Consider the following 23,533-nt stretch of genomic DNA (forward strand, 5'->3'; position numbering starts at 1 on the left):
ATACATTGTTAAAGAGAAACTCAATATCAGATTTCATGGATTAAGGGCATGAAAGCCTAGCATCTCTTGTCCCTATGTGTGTTGCTATTACTCTTCAGTTAGAAGCATTTTGGGGAGGAGTGTGCAAGGTTTAAGCATTAATGCTTTACTGCACAGTATCATAGTTAATACTTAAGCTAGAGGGAACCTAAAGTGATTGCAGATGCCTTATGGAATTTTAAAGAGTGAATTATTAGCTGCTTGGACCCTCCATACCCAGGCTGTACTTAGTTCTTTGCATCATGGTTGTCATGTTTTATCAAGATACCCATCTCACTGTTTCATGGACTCCTGCAGCTACTTCACATGCCTGCACGAGTGCTCGTTCAGCCTCCCTCTGAGCCCAGGGCAAAGATGTAAAGAGGGCAAGTGTATGCCATTGGTATGTGTGTGCAGCTGGAGGACAGCTTGCAGGAGCTCTTCTCTCTTACAGTGTGGTTCTAGGCTTCAAACTGGGACTGTTAAGCTGGTGCTTTTACCTGTGGAGCATCTTGCTGGCACCCTGCTTTGTTTTTTGAGTTATTAGTGAACTCCAGAATTCTCTATAGTAAAATATATTCCTGCAAATTGCTTTTGTGCAAGGGCCATCAGTTTCTACTATACTCAGAATTCTTATTTTGTCTAGGCTATGTCTAGAGTTTGGAGAGATGGTCAGAAACACCCTGTGCATATTTACAGACTCCTGACTACAGGTAAAAAACCTTCATGTGACAAAAATGTATCTCCTTAAAAATTTCCTTTTGTTAGTTTGTGCTTCAATATCTGGAATATACTCTTTTATCAGACAATAAGTAGCAAATGTGTTTTACCCAACACAAATAATAGACACAAGAAGGGAATCTAATGTGTGTTTTCTCCCTAGGTACCATAGAGGAGAAGATCTACCAAAGGCAGATCAGTAAGCAAGGCCTTTCCGGGGCAGTTGTAGACCTCACCAAGTCATCTGAACATATCCAGTTTTCAGTGGAGGAGCTTAAAGACTTGTTCACGTTGCACGAAAATTCACAGTGTGTGACCCATGACCTGCTCGACTGTGAGTGCACAGGAGGAAAAGGTCACACTGGTGAGTAGTTTGTTGATTCCACTACCACAGTACTTTGAAAACATTTAAAAGGTGACTTACAAGGAGCTGCCATTTGCATGTATTAGTTTTCTTGGTCCCTTGAGTTGTGGGGCAGTTACTAGGTGTACGCTTGAGAAAATGTTCAATAGAATTTTACTCTCTGTTTAGTTTCTTATTTCTGAATCTGTTGTGAAAAAAAATTAACTTGTTTAGGCAAATCTCTCAGTGCCTGGTAGAGTGGCTTCAGAGTAAGAAAGATGTTTTAAATTTTATTGCAATTTCATAAAAATCCCATACTTAGTAGAATTACCTATTGTTTGTTTAACCCATGTAAGATTTGTGTATAAATGGCGCCAGACTTTAGGAGGTGCTTAGAAGAAGCAACTGTACTTCTCAGTGCTTGAACTACATGTGATGTTCAGTAAGCCTGAAAGCATGTCTCTCTACACTTAGACACTGTTCACAGGACAACTAGAAGAGAATCGGGAAGTGAGGAAGCAATGTCCAGGGATGGGGAGTCACTTGCTAATTTATACTGTTAGGGGCTGGAGAGATGACTCAGCAGTTAAGAGTGCTCTATGCACAGTCATGAGGTTTGGATCCTGGCACCATGTAACAGACTATCATCTGGCCTTTGTGCAAATGTACACAAGTGTACCCCCCACTCAAGGGCACATATACTCACCTCACACCCATGTGCACATAAATAATAAAGAAAATCTTTAAAAGATTAAAAAATATTGTGATGTTTAAGAAGTTACTCTTTTTTAAACTTCTTCCCTCCCTCCCTCCCTCCTTCCCTCCCTCTCTCTCTCTCTCTCTCTCTCTCTCTCTCTCTCTTCATTTCTTCCTTCCTTTCTTTCTTTTTGGCTTTTTGAGACAGAGTTTCTCCGTGTAGGCCTGGCTGTCCTGGAATTCCCTCTGTAGACCAGGTTGCCCTTAACTCACACAGATTTGGTGCCTCTGCCTTCTAAGTACTGGGATTGAAGGCCTGCACCAGCACCTTCTAGCTTTTTTTAACCTCTTACAATTGGAGGTATGTGTGATGTAAATACAGTACTTATATATGAAATTCTCAGAAACAAATATATGTCCATACATATCAAACTCAGAGATTCGCATGCCTCTGCCTCCCGAGTGCTGGGATTAAAGGCGTGCACCACCATTGCCCGGCATGACTTAGTGATTTTCAAACTTATTTTCTAAAATGGTTTTTAACCCTTTAAATTTTCTTCTATATCAAGCCCCATAAATTTAATATGTAATCTTCTCATTATTAAGTTTTAAATATTTCCTGTTTCCTATTGTTATTTCTTCTTTACTCATAATTTAAGAATATTCTTTCAGTTCTAAACACATGTACAATAATACTAAATGGACTCAGCAGTTGAGTGTGAGTGTGTGTGTGTGTGTGTCTGTGTGTGTATACATGGGTGTGTATGTGTGTGTGTGTGTGTGTGAGATAATAATTATAGAAGAAGCCACTCCCATTCAAAGGGAATGAGTGGGATGTGAGAGAAGTTGGAGGTGTATAAATGATGTAAACACAATAAATTCGCTGTAAGTTCCTAGAAATAGCAATATGCTGGGCAAGGGTGGGTCCCTTTGCTCCTCAGCTGTGTTATCTTCCATTGTATGGATAGATCATAGTTTCTTTACCTGCCACACTACAAATGTGTAATTAGTTATATACTTTTACTTACATACTGTTTTCATACAGTCAAGTACATATCTGTTAGATAACTTGTTAGTGCTACTACGTGTGGTTCACAACTGTCTAACTCCAGCTTCAGGGGGTGTGATTCCTCTGGCCTCCTTGGGCATCTGCACTTATATGCACATACCCACATCCAGATACAAAACATGCAATTGAAAAAGAATAAAAAAAGATCTTTAAAGAAACCTACTTGATGAGTTCATCAGTAGTCTCTATGGCCCATTCATAGGAAGCCATTTTGCAGTCTGTTAGCAGGCTTGCTGCTGCAGAAGATCAATGTTTTTGATTTATGGAGTTCAAACCCCCATGCTTGCTTTTGCAAACCTGTCAGGCCTTACAGAATTGGTTTATTTATTGGTGCTGGAGATACATCCAAAGACCGTATACACACAAAACCAGGGCTCACACAGTGACTCCATCTTTGGCTCTATCCCATAGGGCTTAGATAATGGATTGTGGACTGGTAAACCTTTCTTTGTGAAATTATTTGTTTGGTCGTGTGTGTCAGGGGCTGGGTACTTATTGAGTGGGCAGTAATTGCCCATCAATATTTGTAAAAAGGATGAATGACTGAGTGAGTGTCTTATCTAAACTGTGTGGTCAGAAATGACATATCGCATGACTCACGAAGAGGTCTCCTGCTTTTACTCATTTCAGATGATGTGTTGGACACCCCTGCCACCTCTAGACAGTGTCAGCTCGGCCCTCAGCACCAGAAGTCTAGCTCCCTGAGACCTCTGTCCATGTCACAGCTGAAGCAGTGGAAGCATTTTTCTGGCGACCATTTAAATCTTACAGACCCATTTCTGGAAAGAATAAGGGAAAATGTGTCATTTTTTTTCCAGAATATAACCAACCAAGCTCCTTCCATCTAGTGAAGGACTACTTTCTAACATCCCTTTGCCCCCCTTAAAAATTAATAAAGGAATTAAATGTAATTTTGAAAGTTAGAAAATTATTTGAATTATAATAGTGAACTTTGTTTCACAATATGCCAATTTAAATACAATAAAAACTGAGTGGTTTGCTTTCTTGTGTGTATCCTTCAGTGTTGAAAATGAAACGTTCATGTGTGAGTCTGTGACTGATACTCTTCACCCAGTGCTAGAAGTTCCATTTGCATTTCCCTGGTGGTTAAGGCTGTCACACATTGTCCACCATGTTTTCTGGCTGTTTCTTTTTTTGAGAACTGTTTGTGTAGTTCAATTAGCCCATTTACTGATGGGATGGTTAGGGATTTTTTGCTGTTTAATTTTTGTGGTTCTTTATGTATCCTGGATCTGAATCTCCTGATGAGAAGCTGACAAAGACTTCCCTTCCTACAGGCTGTCTCTTCACTCTGGCATGGTTTTCTTTGCTGAGTATACGGGCTTTGCCTTTGTTGTTGCTTTTAGAAATGGAGACTAAAGAAGGGAAAGCATGCCAGGAATGGGAGTGGGTGGTAGAGCTGGGACATTGTTTCCTGTGAAGAAAAGCCCTGCCTATGCCCATGTCTTGAAGGGTCTGTTTTCCTCTAGCAGTTTACCAAATTTCAGGTCTTGATTTTAAGTAGATTTTTGTGCAGAGAGAGATGAATCCAGTGTCATTCTACATATGGAAACCCAGTTCCTGTAGCACCATCGTGTAACATGAATAATAAAAACCCAGAGGCAGATATTAGGGTTCAAGATGAAGATCAGAGAAGCAAAGCAGCCAGCCAGTAGAGAGTTCTCACCTCCATCAATGCTCAGACCAAAGGGGCGATCCACCTAACCTCAGAATCCTAGACTGCCATGCTCTCCTCAGTGTGGCTGGAGACGAATTGCCTAAGACTGACTTTGCTTCTTCCTTATATACTCTCTAGTTCTGGGATTAAAGGTGTGAGCTCTGTTATTCTTTTAGACTGATTCACTCTTATGTAGCCTTGGGTGGCCTTGAACTCTGAGAGATTCATCTGCCTCTGTCTCCTGAGTTTTGGGATTAAAGGTGTGTGCCACCATTGCCCAGCTTCTATAGCTAATTAGAGTGGCTAGCTTTGCATTCTGGTTTTTTGACTTTGTTTTGTTTTGTTCTTTTGAAACAGGGTTTCTCTGTGTAGCCCTGGCTGTTGTAGAACTCACTAGGCTGGCCTTGAACTCACAGAGATCCATCTGCCCCTGCATCTGAGTGCTGGAGTTAAAGGTGTGCACCATTACTGCCTGGCTTAGCTTTGCATTTTGATCCTTCAGGCAAGCTTTATTAAATCATAAATAATATATTACCGTACTGTAGGGAGACACCATAACCACGCCTCCTAAGGGCTGGCTACAGGTGTGCCCGACCACGCCCATCAAGGTGTGGTCAAGGTGTTGTCAGGGTGACATGTGAGAAATTTAAAGGCATAGGGAACGCACATGGTAGCTCTCTTTTTCCCTGCTGCTTTGGCTTGCTCTGCTTTCCTGCCGGTTGGCTACCTAATTAATTGTGATACCACACCATTGTTAAAAAGTCCATCTTTTCTCTGCAGTGTGGTTTTGATAGCTTTACCAAAAATTGGATAGCTGTAGCTACAGGTTTGTTTCTGGGTCTGATCTTCTGTCTGGCCTATGCCATGGTTTTGTTGTTGTTTCTACTGTGGTTGTGTATATGCTTTGAGATCATATGTTGTGGTAACGATCACTTCAGCTGTTGGGCCCTTTGTGCTTCTAGATTTACTTAGGATCCTTTTTCCTAGTTCTGTGAAGCATTATCATTGGACTTTAATGAGATTTTATTTAGTCTGCAGATTGCTTTTGGTAATATAAACATTTTTACAATACTAATTCTACTAAAACATGATGCTGTATTTCCATCTTCTAGTATGTTCTTCAATATATTCTTAAAGTGCCTTGAAGTTTTCATTCTAAAAATTAATCCCGGGTAGTTTTTTTTGTTTTTGTTTTTGTTTTTCAGCTCTTGTAAATGGGACCCCCCCTTGATTTCTCCCTTGATGAGTTTATTATTGATCTAAAAAATGCTACTGGTTTTTCTGTAATTTTTTTGGTAGTGTCTCAGGTCCATGCTGGTCTTGAACTTGCAATGTAGCTGAGGATGACTTTGAACCTCTGATCCTCCTTCCTCCATCTCCCAAGTATTAGAATTACAGGAGTAAGCTACCAATCCCAGTTTATATTGTGCTAGGGATTGAACCCAGGGCTTGGCACATGCTAGGAAAGCAGGCTACCAACTGTGTTGCAGTCCCCAGCCTCTGCAAGCTGATTTTATGTCTTGTCAGTGTGTTAAAAGTGTTTATCTGATGCAAGAGTTTCCTTTTTAGAATAGCATGTTAGGAGCTAAGAACTATTAGGAGGTATGGCCTTATTTGAGTGGGTGTGGCTTTGTTGGAGGAAGTGTGTCACTGTAGAGATAGGCTTTGAGGTCTCATATATGCTCAAGCTTCGCCCAGTGTGGGACACAATAGCTTCTGCTGCCTGCAGATCCAGATGTGGAATTCTCAGCTCTTTCTCCAGCACCATGTCTGCCTGCACATCACCATGCTTTTCATTATCACAACCTCTGAACTGTAAGCCAACCCCAATTAAATGTTTTCCTTTATAAGAGTTGCCGTGGTCATGGTGTTTCTTCATAGCAATAGAAACCCTAACTAAGACAAAGACTTTGGACCTTGCTAGGCCAGGGATCTGTGGGGTTCAGACTCACTTCTCCCAGATGTTGAGGCCCCTGTTAATATCTGGGTTATATATATATATATATATATCTGTTTTCCCAGTCATCGACTCAGCTTTGTAGCACTTAACACATTCTCTCTTAACTGCTGACTTGCTTTGTTCTACTCTTATTAAGCTGAGTTCCTTGAAGACAGGCTTTCATTTTGTCACATTCATTCAATCTCTGGGCCATCTGCCGCCCAAAGCACACAACAGCTCCTTAGAGCTCAAATGACTGATGAACTTAACCCCCTTCTCATCTTCAATGGTCTGTTGGGTTCTTTGCTCAAAGAACCGTGTTCCACACTGTTAAAAAGACCAAAAGAGGAACTGTGAGGTGTTCTAGAGGTCTAGGCATTGTTGCACAAATCTGGGACCCACATGTAGGTGGAAGAAAAGACCTAACTCCCCATGCATGCCCACATGTCGCACAAGGTTAAGGTTTGCCTTGAGTCTCAGAAGAGACTGGGCTTTTGAAGTGTCGGGGCTAAAAGCCCAAGGGGACTTTTGAAGTTGGGCTAAATGCATTTTGCATTGTGATGTGGTCATGACCCTTATGGGTCCCTGGGGGTGGAATGCAGTGGTTTGAATGAGAAATGTCCCCCACAGGTGCTTGAAGACTTGGCCCCCAGTTAGTGGCACTGTTTGGGGAGGATGAGGAGGCAGACCAACCCAGGACTTTCTTAGAGGCCCAGATGAAAGCACAAAGGGAACTTTACTTTTGTGTCTTTGTCCAGGAGTAGACTTGGCCAGGCCCGTCTATGGCTGGAGCCAGTGACTTGGAGGAGCCAAGTTTGCAGTTTCTGGGGACCCGATTCTTCCCCCTGGGCTGTGGTTATCAGTTGAGCAGCTGTGTCTGAGATTCCTGTGTTTTCTTTGGTAACATTGTCTGATTTAGCTCACTGCAGACCTTGGCCATTGTCCTCCTGTAGGATGCTATTAGATGCTGTACTTCCTAACAAGCTTGCCTGGCATAAGTCAGCAGCTTATGCAAGACCTTCTGGTCCCAGCCATTGCTTTCGTTTTATTTCTCATCCCTGGTCCTCCCACTTGACACCTAGCCACCTTGCTCTTTGGGAGCCTTACTCCTGCGGGTTTGGGTCAAGGGAGGTTATGGAACTTTTGGAGTTAGAGCCTTGCTGGAGGAGGTATATCTCTGGGGCTCTGAGAATTTATAGTTTGCTTTCTGCTGTGTTTGTGGTTGAAGATGTGATCTCAGCTTCCTGCCATCATACTAGCCAGCTACCACTATGGACTCTATCCCTCTAGAACCATAATCCAAAGAAAAGTTGTCCTTAAAAACAAACAACAATGAAACCACCAAAGAATGCTGATTCTTTTTTCTTCCTATCAATCTGTTATACAATAGGTAATAATATGTGGTGGTTCGAGTGAGATTGGACTTCTTAGGCTCATATATTTGCATGCTTTGTCTTGATGACAGTTGATGAGCTGTTAGGAAAGGGATAGGAGGTGTGGCCTTGTTGGAGAAGGTGTGTCACTTCTTTGAGGTTTCAAAAGCCCATGGGAGGCCCCACAGTGTCCCGGCTCCTACCTGTGAATCTGGATATAGCTCGAAGCTGCTTCTCTAACATCCTGCCTATGTGCTGCCATGCTCCCTGTCATGATGATGAGGGACTAACCCTCCGAAATTGTAAGCCAGCCCCCAGTTATGTGCTTTCTTTCATAAGAGTTGCCTTGGTCATAGTGTCTCTTCACAGCAACAGAATACTAAACTATGGAAGAAAGTCACAGGAAACTAGTCCTAGCCATAAAAAAACAAACAAACAAAAAACCCCAAAACAAAACAACAAAAAACCCCTATATTACACAAGGACTAAGCCAGAAGTAATAGCAAATATAATATAGAATTCATTTCTAGTTACATATACCTTTTATACAGCTTTACACTTGTACCCTCAGGTTTCTTTCTTTCTTTTTTTTTTTCTGGTTTTTGGTTTTTTGATTTTTTGAGACAGGGTTTCTCTGTGGCTTTGGAGGCTATCCTGGAACTTGCTCTGTAGACCAGGCTGGCCTTGAACTCACAGAGATCCGCCTGCCTCTGCCTCCCGAGTGCTGGAATTAAAGGCATGAGCCACAAATGCCCGGTTGTAGCCTTGTTTTGAAGTGACAGTGTAAATATATTTAATCATATTCACATTAGTACTGAGTCATTGAACTTAAAACATAAATGCCTCTGATCCCCCGTAATTCAAATTCTGGAAGGCCATCTCCTATACCCCATTTATCAGGGCATGTATAATAAAGGAGCAAATAAAGCCCAGCTGCATTTCCCTCAAGTGTCAATTAAGACCCACAGTCCCACTGCCCTTGCAACTTTGTCTTGATCTTGTGTTGGCCAGATTGCAATCCTAAGACTGACAGGAAACACACAACCAGCAGATGGCACGGTTTCTCCGATTTGATCCCAGGGGACTATTGTTTACCAACAGTTTAGTTTTGGTGTTAAAGGAAGGATTCAGCATGATTTGGTGAAAAGGGGTATTATTTTTCTCCTTCCTTGTGTAGTAGAGATTTTTTTTCTGGCTGGGACTAGTTTCCTGTGGCTCTCTTCAATAACTAGTCTATTCTTTCCCTTGAGCTATTTCAGATTTCTATCCTTAAGACTCCCTCTGCTGCCCACAAAATCAATACCAGTTCAGGATTCAGCTTTTGTCATTAAAAAAATACTGTGGGGAAAAGCCTTCTGATTCAGATGATGCTTTATTGGAGTTTGTTACACAACTTGAAAGCCTGGAGTGTTAGATGCAATTTAGTCATTATACATTTTGGGAGTCATAATTTTTTGAAGTCCCCATGTGCCTATGCCCTGTACTAATTACAACAGTCACATGGTTATGTCTCAGGTAAAACTCTGACTCAGCAGTGCAGATTGCCAAGAGTCCCAGGGAACTCACATTCTTAGTTCAGGCTCCCCAAATCGTTAGTGCATTTTAGTCAGTGGTAAAAGAGAGGCAAATCTCTCCCTTAAGGGCCCAGTCAAATGACATGCCAATTTGCACTTCCTTCTCATTAACTACTCTTGTTAACTTAGCAGAGGAATGAGATAAACCATCCCTCCCAAGGACAGATGCTGTGTAAGGTCAAAGCGGGCAAGAGTTACATGGATTGAGCTATCTTCAGGAGGAAGGCAGAGGCAGCACAGTCAATGAGACCAAGGGATGGAGACTCAATCGCTCAGCAATGGGGATGGCAGAGATGGGAGGCAAGCACAAGGAAGCTTTGAAAAAGTAATTTGTAAGAGGGTTGTACAAGGAGATTTTTGTTTGTTTTGGCTACAGTATTTGTTTTCAACTTTTAGACTTGAATGATTTATGCCACTGTTATTAATGTGTCATGAGAACAGCATAATGTGAATAGCCAGGGGCTTGTATCAGTACTCTGGGAGCGTTAGTGTTGTAATGACTGCTTTATACTGTAAGCAAAGCTATCGAAGTAGCTGTCACTTTAGCCTTTATCCTTTGAATCCTCTTACACTTTAAAATTCAAACATGAGCAAAGAAAGAAGGCACTGTCAGCTTTATTTCAGGGGCTGGTTGCTCTAATCTTTAGTCATTCAGCCCCCTGGATATTAGTCCCTTGGAGGAAACCATTTAGGGGGAGCCTTGTGTTTATCAAAAAGGCTTGTTGTATCTCAAATTATGCTACAGAACTGTAGTAATATAAAAGATACAGAGTAGGAATGTTGACCAGTGGAAAAGAGCAGAGGACCTCGAAATAAGTCTGCCCTGGAGCCACTTAAGCATCAGCAAAGGTATCCGAAGCAACAAATGGTTCTGGGAAAACTGGGTAGCTATATGTAGAAGAATGAATCTAGAACCATAACTCTCACCCTACACAAAAATCAATTCAAAATAGAACAGAGAACCTAATATAACACATGAAACTGAAACCACGGGAAGAAAGCACAGGTCTACAAGAGCAGTACACTGGGCCATCTCTCCACCCTGATTTCATTTTTCTTTCCTGAAAAAGGTTTGCATGGTGTATATATACATTTTCTTTAGTCATTCATCCATTCATGAGCATTTAAGTTGATTCCATTTCTTGCCTACTGTGAATAGTACAACAACACAGAAACACATGCACTTCTGTGGTATGTCGACTTAAGAGTCCTTTTGGTATCTGTCAGTGCTGCAGTCCCACCACAGCCTTGGGTTCAGGTCCGGAGACCAGGAAGGGGCACTGGTGTGAAGAAATGAATAGTCTGACCACCAGATGAGTTTCACACAAGTGGCTGACCCTGAATAGCTCCAGCTGTCTTTATACATCAAAAACAAACATGTTTTTCCATACTAACAAGTTTTTGCCATCCTCCAATGTTAACCTACAACAAAAACAAATGTGTCAAATATGTTTTTTTCCCAACTTTTAGATCAAAACTTTTTAAACCAAAAACAATAATGATCATTTTGCTAGCTTGGCCAAATATCAAACCAGGTACATCCTGTCTCTATAAAACTAAAAGGTGATTGACATAGGCACACATTTTCAAGAACAACAATCCTGTTCAAAACTTATTTACAGAAATGGGGGTGACCTGCCTCTGATCCTGTCAGCACTGATTCAGAACAGCTCCCAGCATCTGAAGTGACAGCTGGCATCCTTAGACAAGAAACCTGAGAAGCATCATCTCCCAAAGAATTTTAGGGAAAAATATTTGAGAAAAAATGGATTTCTGGGAATGATCACATCTGTCCCAAGCATGATTGACAAAGTGACACTAAAACTGCCAAGAGAATTATCAATACTATAAGAGAGAAGAGTGTGCAGCTGCAAGGTCCCCACAGTATTCTTCACTGTTCCAAAGTCCACTGGTCCTTGCCAAGTGAGACTGTCCCCATGGGCTTTGCCTCAACAGAGATCCATTGGACAAGCACTCATATACTGGTCCAAAACTAGGCCATACAGCTCCCAACATATCACGAATGGTCTAATTGTAATTCTATTTTCATCTTTTTGAAGACCCCCATACTGACTTCCATAGTAGCTGAACTAGTTTACATTCCCACCATCAGTGAGTAACATTCTCTTTCCCTTATCCTCACCGGTGTTTGCCATTTCTTTTCTTTTTCCTGATCCCAGGCACTAGGCACACATGTGATGTAAAGGCACATGTGAAAAAAAAAAACCTACATAAAATTAAATAAAAAAATACATTAAAAAGCAAAAAGCCAAAACCATCCCGTGAAATGAAGTCATTAGATGTTGGAGAATTGTCCAGTCACCTTAATCTATGGAGTTCTGGGCTTATAAAGCTATTTAAGATAGCTGTTTGCAAGAATTGTGTTCTTATCTTAAGGACACCAGACCTTTATGTCAATTAGACAAAGAGTAAGTCAGTGTCCTCGTGATGGTCTGGGCACTTGGCTTGGAGCCAGCAGATCTGGGCATTCTAGTCAACTTTCCTGTAGACTGTGTGGGAGTCACTTAAAATGCATACTTCTTTGTAATGAAAACTAATAACAACAATTCATGGATTCCCGACTATATTCAGATACTGCTGAATCTACATGCCTGATTTTGCTCATGACAGTCCTAGAACTTAGATATTATTGAATTTTTTACTTTTATTGATTCTTTGTGGATTTCACAACATGCATTCCCATCCTACTTATCTCCCTGTCCCCTCAAATTCACCCTCTGCCCTTGAAACCTATAGCCAAATTTAAAATAAAAACCCAAAACAAAACCAAACCAAACAAAAATAAAAACAAAAACAAACAAAAAAGAAGACTCTTGTAGTGGAAACTGTAGTGTGGCCTATTTAGACACACAGTAGCTGGGTTGGTCAGCTCCCTAGCTTCCTCTCATGGTCACTACCCAGATGAACTCTCCAGCACTGCCTTGGTTAGCTCACCCAATGCAGCTTACAGCAAGGAGCAGGGTAGGGGATCGGGCAGTTCTCCGGCTCTTGAGCCTTAGATCCTGGTCCCCCACACTCACATGGCCAGGGACAGTTCCACTATTTGCCCAGGTAAGGTTCAAGACCCTTTCTCCCTATTGCTGTAAGCGGCAAACGAGGAGAGGCAGGGTCAGCTCACCTGCTCTCATGCCATCAGGGTTGGCTCAACTTCGTCCCCATAGGGTCAGCTCTAGAGTGTTTCCCAGGTGAGGTGAATGCCTGTGGTGAGAGGTAGGGCCATTTTCCCAGAGTGGCAGTTCAGGGGTGAGCTCTGCTCTGAAGGGTAGGCCAGCTGGCTTGCTGCAATATCCAGCAAGGGGCAGGACTAGCCATCTCCAAGCCAGTGAAGGAAGGGGCTGGCTCAGCACAGCATTGTTCCAACGATCCTGTGTAGTTAACACGGGCCCTGTACATCACCACCACAGACCCAAGCTGCATCAGGACCACAGACCCAGACATGGCCCTAGGCAGTGACACATGTCCGGACGTCTCCATAGCTTCAGGGGACAGCAACGGCCACCCAGATCAGCTTGGACCCAGGCGCAACACAGTCCTTGGACACTGACACAGTCCAAGGTGGCCAACCAGACCCCGGTCATCCACATGGCCTTTAGTGACAACAGGAGGCCCAGACATCAACTAGACCCTGGCTGCTGCAGAGTCATGGACCTAGGTCCTCTGCAGCCACCCTGGCCCAGGCAATACTATGGTGACAGAGCAGGCCATTCAGGTCAGAATGCCTCTGGTGGCAGCAGGGCCCTTGGATGCCCTCATGGCCACAGGTGGTGGTCCAGACCACAGGCCTCTGCACAGCTCCCAATGACTACAGAAGCCACAGATATTAGCTCAGGCCTCCTTGGCAGCTTCAGAGCCCTGGATCAAGAGCTGTCCCTTGGTCATAGCCCAGGCCCAGGCATCTCCCTGGACTTGGGTGGCCAGCAGGGCCATTCACGTCAGCCTAGTCTTCAATACCCTCACCTCTCCAGACACCGTTTCCCCCAGACCACAAAGCATTCTGCCTTTCCCTCTCCTCTACCTTCTGACCCTGCAATCTCTCACTGCCCTAGTGTCCAACTGCCTAGCGCTAGGGATCTTGGTTAGGTCACAGGTGGCGCTTAGTATGTACCAGCCATAAGGGATGGTACAGAGCTGTTGCCTTTCTTCTCTCCCATGTCTGGATCTCAGGCTTCAGTTGGTACGATAGTCTGGGGGCGGGGGGCGGAGGCAGGGGGTGGTGCCATCTGTGCACATTACTGATGTGGGCTCAGGTGTGGCTGGAGTTATTACCTTTACTATTTCTATTTTCTCCATTTTATAGGGGAGAAAAATGAGGCCCCAAGACTAAATACTTTCCAAGAGCAATGCTTGTTCATGATAGAAGCTGAATTTAATTCTAAGATGATGTGGCTTCAGAATTTCTATATTTGATTCATAAGTTAAGTGTAAATTTAAGGCCTATCTTTTGTAGTCTTCAGTGTAAGGGCGGTGAGCCAGAAACACGTACATCAAGATGTGTTTAAAGGGAACAAAATCTCAAAACAAAACAAAAAGCCAAGGGTTGAGGGTTGATGAGGGAAACTGTTGGGTCAGTGGGATGGCTCAGTGGGTAAAGGCATTTGCTGTTAGGTCTCATGATCTGAGTTTGATCACTGGGATCACAGTAAAAGGAGAGAACATACTCCCACAAACCTCCACAGACTGTGCCATGACCCTTATAGACCTGGCAATAAATGTAATAAAAATGTGAAGAAAAAGTATAGGAATAGGATCAGTAGGTTTTTTTTTTTTTTTTGGGACCAGTGGTTTTGTGTGTTGTGCTGTGATTGCTGCTGCAGAGAACCTAGAGTGGGAGCTCAGGTGGGCTGGAAAAACACTATATCATCACTGAACCTTGATGTGAGGGGGTTGGTTAAAAAACCCATTTAGGAGCTGCTCCCTGAAACACAGACAGGGCTCAGCTGCACCATCCAGTCAGCAGGAAAAGCTCCTGCAGGAGGGCTGCTCCACCACCCCCAACAGGACACTGTAATCTACAAGTTCTACTCCACCCCCAAGCCCACCTATCCCTCAAGACCTCAAGGGTTCCTTGAGACATAGTCACTGCACAGAGCAGACCAAGAGGAGCAGCTCCTTGAGACACAGACACTGACTGCAATGATCAGACCGAAAAGCAAAGACACTGCCTGCACTGACTGGAGGAAGAGATGGGTAGATGACAGTGCAAGAATGCATTCCATAACCTAAGAGCAAGATGGATCCACCAGCACCTAGTTGTCCTACAACAGGAAGACGTGAACATCCCAGAAGAAAACAACCTTAAACTAACTTATGAAGATGATAGAGACTCATAAAGAGGAAATGAAAAATTATTTTAAACAAGTAGAGGAAACACCAATAGCACAGACTCTGAGAGCTCCAATGAATAAATGGGACCTCCTGAAGCTGAGAAGCTTCTGTAAAGCAAAGGACACAGTCAACAAGACAAAATGGCTCCCTATAGAATCGGAAACCAACCCCACATCTGATTTTCAAAAGTATATAAAGTACTCAAGAAACTAGGCATCAAACTACCAAATAATCCAATTAAAAATGGGTACAGATCTAAATAGAGAATTCTCAAAAGAACAATCTCAAATGGCAGAAAGACACTTAAGGAAATGCTCAACATCTTTAGTCATCAGGGAAATGCAAATCAAAACAACTCTAAGATTCCATCTTTTACTGATCAGAATGGCTAAGATAAAAAACACCAATGCCAGCTGGAGAGGATGTGGAGAAAGGGGAACACTCCTCCATTGCTGGTGGGAGTGCAACCTTGTACAGCCACTGTGTAAATCAGTATGGTGATTTCTTAGAAAATTAGGGATCAACCTACCTCAAGACCCTGCTATATCACTGTTGGGCATATACCCAAAGGAGGCACAGTCCTTGTGGTGACAAGGACATTTGCTCCACTATGTTCATAGCAACATTATTTGTAATAGCCAGATCTTTGGAAATAGCCTAGATGCCCCTCAACTGAAGAATGGATAAAGAAAATGTGGTATATATACACAATGGAGTACTACTCAGCAGTAAGAAACAATGACATCCTAGAATTCACAGGCAAATGGACAGAACTAGAAAAAAAAAAACAAAACATCCTAAGTGAAGTAACCCAAACCAGAAAGACAAATATAGTATGTACTCACTCATAAGTGGGTACTAGAAATAAAGCAAAAGATACCCAGCCTACAATCCACAACTAGAATAAGCTAGAACCCTCTTCCAGAAAGAGATGGAAGCAGATGCAGAAATCTACAACTGTTAGCAATAATCCTTTCTGCTTAGCCACCTGAGCCCCGCTGCCATGTGGGCACCCAAATAACACACAGAGATTTATATTAGGTACAATGCTGCTGGCCAATGACTCAGATTTCTTACTTGCTAGCTCAGTCCTAATTATCAACCATAACTATTAATCTATATATTTATAAGAACTTATCTTATTGGATGCCAGTGTCAGGCATCTTCTCTTGCTGGGATCACATGGCGGCTCCACAGAGAAGAAAGGAGGAGGAAGAGAGCGATTTCCTGCTTGTTCCTGCTTATATTCTGAGTCTGCCTGCTATGTCACTTCCTGCCTGGATCACAAGACTTCTCTTTACTACATTTCCCAGAATCCTCCTCGACTCCTAGTCCCACCTAACTTGCTTCCCTACTGGCCAACAGTATTTTATTTATCAACCAATAAGACAAACATATACACAGAAGGACTTGCCCCATCATACAACTAACCAATGGAGTACAATTGAAGTGATGGAGGAACGAAAATATAAACAAAGGAGTCAAGACCATGATAGGGAAACCCACAGAATCAGCTGACCCAAGCTAGTGAGAGATCACTGACTCAGGGGTGACAAATGGGGAACCTGAATAAGACCAAAGTAGATTCCTTTAATATAGGTGACAATGGTGTGACTGGGACAATATATAAGGTTAATGGCAGTGGGTCCAAGATCTAACACTAATGTACAAACTGACTTAGTGGAGCCCATTCTATATGGAGAGATACCTTGCCCAGCCTAGACACAGGGGTGTGAGGTGGAGAGGTGCCTTGGTCCTGCCTCAACTAGATGATGGGGCAGACTTAGTAGACTTCTTAGGGGAGGCCTTACCCTCTCTGTGGAGCAGATGGAGGTGCGGGGGAGTGGTGGGAATGGGAGGAGATGAGGGAGGGGGAACTGGGATTGTAATGGAAAAATAAATTAATAATAATCAAAAGGAAGTAGAGGAAAAGACAAACAAAAAATTGGAAAAAAATAATAAATCTCTTAAAGAAAGCCCAGAAGAAAACAGTCAAACAGGTGAAGGAAACAGGTAAAGACTTGAAAATTAAGATAGAGGCAATAAAGAAAACACAAACATAAACTGAGGGAATTCTGGAACTGGGAAATCTGGATAAACAAACAGGAACTACAGATGGAAGCATAACCAACAGAATGCAAGAGATGGAAGAGAGAATCTCAGGCGTTGAAGATCTGATAGAGGAAATAGATTCATCAGTCAAAGAAAACATTAAAGCCAACAAAGTCACAACACAAAATGTTCAGGAAATCAGAGACACCACAAAAAGACCAAACCTAAGAATAATAGGGATTGAAGAAGGAGAATACCAGCTCAAAGGCACAGAAAATATAAAACCATAGACGAAATATTTCCCAATCTAAATAAAGAAATGCTTATGAAGATACAAGAAGCTTACAGAACACCAAATAGACTGGACCAAAAAAGAAGTCTCTTTACTACATAATAATCAAAACACAAAATATACAAGATAAAGAAAGAATATTAATAGCTGCAAAGGAAAAAGGCCAAGTAACATATAAAGGCAGACCTATTAGATTAACACCTGATGTCTCAATGGAGACTCTGAAAGCCAGAAGATCCTGGACAGACATTATGCAGATACTATGAGATCATGGATGACAGACTGCTATACCCAGCAAAAACTTTCAGTCACCATAGAAGGAGAAAATAAGATATTCCATGAAAAAAACAGATTTAAATAATTCCTATCCAGCCCTACAGAAAGCACTAGAAGGAAAACTCCAATCCAAGGAAGTTAGCTGTATCCACGAAAGCACAGGCAGTAGATAATCCCACACTAACAAATCCTAAAGACACACACACTAGTACCAAAAAATAAATTAACAACAATTAACAATTACTGGTCATTAATATCCCTTAATATCAATGGACTGGACTCAACTATAAAAAGACACAGACTAACAGAATGGATGCGAAAACAGGATCCCCCATCCTTGTGCTGCATACAAGAAATACACCTCAACTTCAAAGACAGACATTACCTGAGAGTAAAGGGTTGGGAAAAGACTTTCCAATCAAATGGTCCTAAGAAGCAAGCTGATGTTGCTATCCTAATATCTAACAATATACACTTCAAACTAAAGGCAATTAAAAGAGATGAAGAATGATATTTCACATTCATCACAGGAAAAATCCATCAAGATGAAGTCTCAAGCCTGAACATCTATGCCCCAAATACAAGGGCACCCACATTTGTGAAAGAAACATTACTAAAATTTCAATCATATACCAAATCTCACACACTAATAGTGGAGGACTTCATTACCCCACTCTCACCAATGGACCAGGTCTGCCAGACAGAAAATTAACAGAGAAATAAGGGAACTAACAGATATTATGACTCAAATGGGCTTAAAATCTATAGAACATTCTACCCAAACACAAAATAATATATCTTCTTCTCAGTACGTCATGGAACCTTCACAAAACAAATCTCAACAGATGACAAAAACATTGGAATAAACCCCTGTATTTTATTGGATCACCATGGTTTGAAGTTAGAACTCAACAACACAAATTCCAGAAAGCCTAAAAACTCATGGAAACTGAATAGCACTCCACTGAATCACCCCTGGGTCAAGGCAGAAATAAAGAAATTAAAGACTTCCTAGAATTCAATGAAAACGAATGTACAACATACCCAAACTTATGGGACATTATGAAAGCAGTACCAAGATGAAAGTTCATAGCACTAAATGCTTACATAAAGAAGTTGGAGAAATCCCATACTGTCAAATTAACAGAATACCCGAAAGCTCCAGATCAAAAAGAAGCAAACTCACCCATCAGTAGATGCCAGGAAATAATCAAATTGAGGGCTGAAATCAATAAAATAGAAAAAAGAATACAAAGAATCAATAAAACAAAGAGTTGGTTCTTCAAGAAAATCAACAAGATAGACAAACCCTTATCCAAAGTAACCAAAAGGCAGAGAGACTACCCAAATTAACAAAATCAGAAACAAAAAGAGAGACATGACAACAGACACTGAGGAAATCCAGAGAATCATCAGGTCATACTTCAAAAATCTGTACTCCACAAAATTGGAAAATTTAAAAGAAATGGACAGTTTTATGGATAGGCTCCACATACCAAAGTTAAATCAAGACCAGATAAACAATTTAAAAGACTTATAACCCCTAAAGATGTGTCCCCTCCAAAAAAGTCCCAGGACCAGATGGCTTTTTTGAGGCTACAGTTACCCTGATACCCAAACTACACAAAGATGTAACAACAAAGAGTGCTACAGATTAATCTTCTTCATGAACATTGATGCAAGACTACTCAATAAAATATTGGCAAACACAACCCAAGAACACATAAAAAAATCATCCACTATGAAGTAGGCTTCATCTCAGAGATGCAGGGATGGTTCAACATACAGAAAATCTGTCCATGTAATCCACCATATAAATAAACTGAAAGAAAAACCCCACATGATCATCTCATTAGGTGCTGAAAAAGCCCTTAACAAAATCCAACACCCCTTCATGATAAAGGTTTTGGGAGAGGTCATGAATACAAGGATATCTAAATATAATAAAAGGAATTTACAGCAAGCTGACAAAACATCAAATTAAATGGAGAGAAACTCAAAGTGATTTCAGGAACAAGACAAGGCTGTCACTCTTTCCATATCTATTAAATATAGTACTCAAAGTTCTAGCTAGAGCAATAAGATAACAAAAGGAGATCAAGGGGATACAAATTGGAAAGGAAGAAGTCAAACTATTGCTATTTGCAGATGACATGATAGTTTACATAAGTGACCTGAAAAACTCTACCAGGGACCTCCTAAAGCTGATAAACACCTTCAGCAATGTGGTGGGATACAAGATCAACTCAAACAAATCAGTAATCTTCCTATATACAAATGATAAATGGGCCAAGAAAGAAATCAGAGAAACATCACCCTTTACAATAGCCACAAATATAAAATATCTTGGGGTTACTCTAACCGAACATGCAAAAGACCTGTATGACAAGAACTTTAAGTCTTTAAAGAAAGAGATTAAAGAAGATATCAGAAAATGGAAAGATCTCCCATGCTCTGGAATAGGTAGGATCAACATAGTAAAAATGGCCGTCTTAGTAAAAGCAATCTACAGATTCAATGCACTCCCTATCAAAATCCCAACACAATTCTTCACAGACCTTGAAAGAACAATACTCAACTTCATATAGAAAAGCAAAAAACTCAGAATAGCTAAAACAATCCTGTACAATAAAGGACCTTCCGGAGGCATCACCATCCCTGACTTCAAGCTCTAATATAGAGCTATTGTAATAAAAACATCTTTGTATTGGCATAAAAACAGACATGTGGGCCAATGGAATTAAGTCGAAGACCCCGACATTAATTCACACACTTATGAACACTCAATTTTTGACAAAGAAATCAAAATGGTACAATGGAAAAAGGAAAGCATCTATAACAAATGGTGCTGGCATAACTGGATGTCAAATACAGAAGATTGCAAATAGATTTATATCTATCTCCATGCACAAAACTCAAGTTCAAGTGGATCAAGTACCTCAAACATAAATCCAGTTAATTGAACCTTATAGAAGAGAAAGTGGGAAGTAGCCTGGAATGCACTGGCACAAGAGACCACTTCCTAAATAAAACACCAGTAGCACAGACCCTGAGAACAACAATCAATAAATGGGACATCCTGAAACTGAGAAGCTTCTGTAAGGCAACTGATGGTAAATAAGACAAAGTGACAGCCTACAGAATGGGAAAAGTTCTTCACCAACCCCACATCTAACAGAGAGCTGATCTCCAAAATACATAAAGAACTCAAGAAACTAGATATCAAAATTCAAAAGAATCCAATTAAAAATTCGATTAAGAGTTAAGACAAAATTCTTAACAGAAGAATCTCAAATAGCCAAAAGACATTTAAGGAATTGCCCAACAGCCTTAATCATCAGGGAAATGAAAATCAAAACAACTCTGAGATACCATCTTACACCTGTCAGAATGGCCAAGATCAAAATTACTGTTGACAGCTTACATTGGAGAGGATGTGGAGAAAGGGGAACACTCCCCCACTGCTGGTGAGTGTGTTACAGCCACTTTGGAAATCAGTATGGTGGCTTCTCAGAAAACTGGGAATTCATCTACCTCAAGACCCAGTGATATCACTCTTGGGCATATACCCAAAGGATGCTCAATCATCATCCTTTACAATAGCCACAAATATAAATATCTTGGGGTTAATCTAACCAAACATGCAAAAGACCTGTATGACACAAGGACACTTGCTCAACAATGTTCATGGCAGTATTATCTATAATAGCCAGAACCTAGAAACAACCTAAATGCCCCTTAACTGAAGAATGGATAAGGAAAATGTGGTGCATTTACATAATGGAGTATTACTCAGCTGTAAGAAACAATGATATCATCAAATTTTCAGGCAAATGGATGGAACTAGCAAAAAAAAAAAATTCTGAGTGAGGTAATCCAGACTCAGAAAAGACAAACATGATATGTACTCACTCATCAGTGGATACTGTATGCAAAGCAAAGGATAGTCAGACTACAATCCACAGCTCCAGAGAAGCTGGGTAACAAGGAGGACCCTAAGAGGCATGCATGGCTCTCCTTGGGAAGGGAAATTAGATGAGATCTCCTGGTTAAACTGGGGGTGAGAGGGGTCTGTAACAGGGAGGGGAGCGAGGATGAGAACATGAAGGAACGGGATGGTCAGGGGTGGGGAGGGGTGGAGTGGGAGAACAATGAAAGAGATATCTTGATAGAACCACCATGGGGTTATGGAGAGACTTGGTTCTAGGGAAGTTCCCAAGAATCCATAAGGATGACCCCGGCTAAGATTCCTAGCAATAGTGGAGAGGATGCCCAAACTGGCCTTCCCCTGTAATCAGATTGGCGAATACCCCAATGATCATCATAGCGCCTTCATGCAGTACTTGATAGAACCAGATGCAGAGATCCACAACCAAGCACCAGGCAGAGCTCCAGAAATCCAGTCAAAGAGAGGGAGGAGGGATTACAAAAGCAAGGGAGGTCAAGATCATGAAGGGGAAATCTACAGAGACAGCTGAACCAAGCTCATGAGAACTCATGAACTCTAGACCGACAGTTGTGAAGATGCCAGGGCACTGAACTAGGCGCTCCATATGTGGGAGACAGCTGTGGAACCTGGACTATTTGAGGGGCCCCTGGGAGTAGGACCAGGAGCTAGCTATCTCTGGTGCATGAGCTAGTTTGTTGGAACCCATTCCCTATGATGGGATGCCATGTTCAGCCTTAATGCAGCAGGAAGGGGCTTGGTACTGCCCCAACTTAATGTGCCAGACTTTGTTGAGTCCTCATGTGAGTCCTTACCCGTTGGGAGGAGTGGATGGGGGTGGGCTGGGGGAGGGAGGTGGTGGTGGCGGCGGGAGGATGGGTTGGAATGTAAAATGAAATTAGAAAACATATAAAAATGTATATGAATAGAAAGTAAAGAGGCTCATTTCTAAGAGAAATAGTAGTTAATAAAGTAGTTAATAAAGCCCTATGGAATATTTGTAAATTTATTGTTTGTGACTTTAACTATCCTGTGTATGGGAAGACTATAGATAAGATACTGTTTTATGGAAATGGCCTGCAGGGGGCAGCAATGGCCCGCAGTTGTCTCTTCAGGGCTGGTCTTAGAACCCATCTTTCCGCTTCCATTCTGATATCTATAAAACTAAACCCATGTCAGCTATCCATATTCCTGACCGTGCTGTTTTCTCCAACATTTTATAGCGCCAGAGTTTTATATTCCTTGTGTGTGTGGAGGGCCATGGGTAGTAAATTATTTAATTAAATGAAAAGTGAGCAAACTTTATAAATTTTGATATAAATAACGTGTTGAATCAGCAACTCCTTAGTTACCAACTTCTGATTTTCATGTAAGATCAACATAGTTTTAACAAATGTTTATAAAAATGGACAGTTTACAAGCCTGTCGGTGGTGGCGCACGCCTTTAATCACAGCACTCGGGAGGCAGAGGCAGGCAGATTTCTGTGAGTTTGAGGCCAGCCTGGTCTACAGATTGAGTTCTAGGACAGCCAGGGCTACACAGAGAAACGCTGTCTCAGGAAAACAAAAAATCAATCAACCAACCAAAGACAAAGCCAAATGGTTTGCTATTCAATTTTTAAAATTAATTTACTTTATGTACATAGGTGTAAAGGTTACAGACATGAGTTGCCATGTGGTTCTGGGAATTGAACCCAGGTCCTCTGGAAGAGCAGCCAGTGCTCTTAACCACTGAGACATGTCTCCAAATACAGTATGCTATTTGATTGCGATAGTTTTAGATCTACAGGGATATTTTTCTGTTTTCTTATGTAAAAATTATTAAAGGATTTCCAGCTGTCAAATGGCATAGGGAACAAAACAAGACAAAAGCAAAGTTTATTTCATAAGTAGCAAAAAGTGAAAATGCATGTTTTATTTGCATGACTTATATGCCTGAGGAAACTCTTCTAACAGAGGCAGTGTCTGATGACAGGACTCCTCAGTTGTCAGCAGGAACCACCTGATGACAGCATTGCTGAAGGCATGCAGATGTGGAGTGCTCTGATGGCCAGGCCAGAAAGCGTTGACCTAGTTATTGCTCTCTGTCTTCCTGCATGAGTCTTGTAGGCTTCCGTACATGGAATCAGCTTCTGATTCTAGGGAAGGGTTCACTGTGTGAGCCAACCACATCAAGGTTCTGCTGTCAAGAGAGACATGACTGACAGCCAG

At 41.6% G+C, this 23,533-nt stretch overlaps 1 protein-coding gene across 5 annotated transcripts in view; it reads left to right on the forward strand.

Moving 5' to 3' along the window:
* Rad54b (RAD54 homolog B) overlaps window positions 1–3,867 on the forward strand; it is a 77,826-nt gene extending 73,959 nt beyond the window's left edge. For all 5 annotated transcript variants that reach the window (XM_027403519.2, XM_027403521.2, XM_027403522.2 and 2 more), the window contains 3 exons: window positions 665–731; window positions 902–1,102; window positions 3,477–3,867. In XM_027403519.2, the coding sequence (XP_027259320.1) occupies window positions 665–731; window positions 902–1,102; window positions 3,477–3,694 (486 nt within the window). In that variant the 3' untranslated portion in view covers window positions 3,695–3,867. The remainder of the gene's footprint in view (window positions 1–664; window positions 732–901; window positions 1,103–3,476) is intronic.
* The last annotated feature ends 19,666 nt before the right edge of the window (window positions 3,868–23,533 follow it).

Source organism: Cricetulus griseus, chromosome 2 (genome assembly GCF_003668045.3).
Source record: "Cricetulus griseus strain 17A/GY chromosome 2, alternate assembly CriGri-PICRH-1.0, whole genome shotgun sequence".
Taxonomy (NCBI): Eukaryota; Metazoa; Chordata; class Mammalia; order Rodentia; family Cricetidae; genus Cricetulus; species Cricetulus griseus.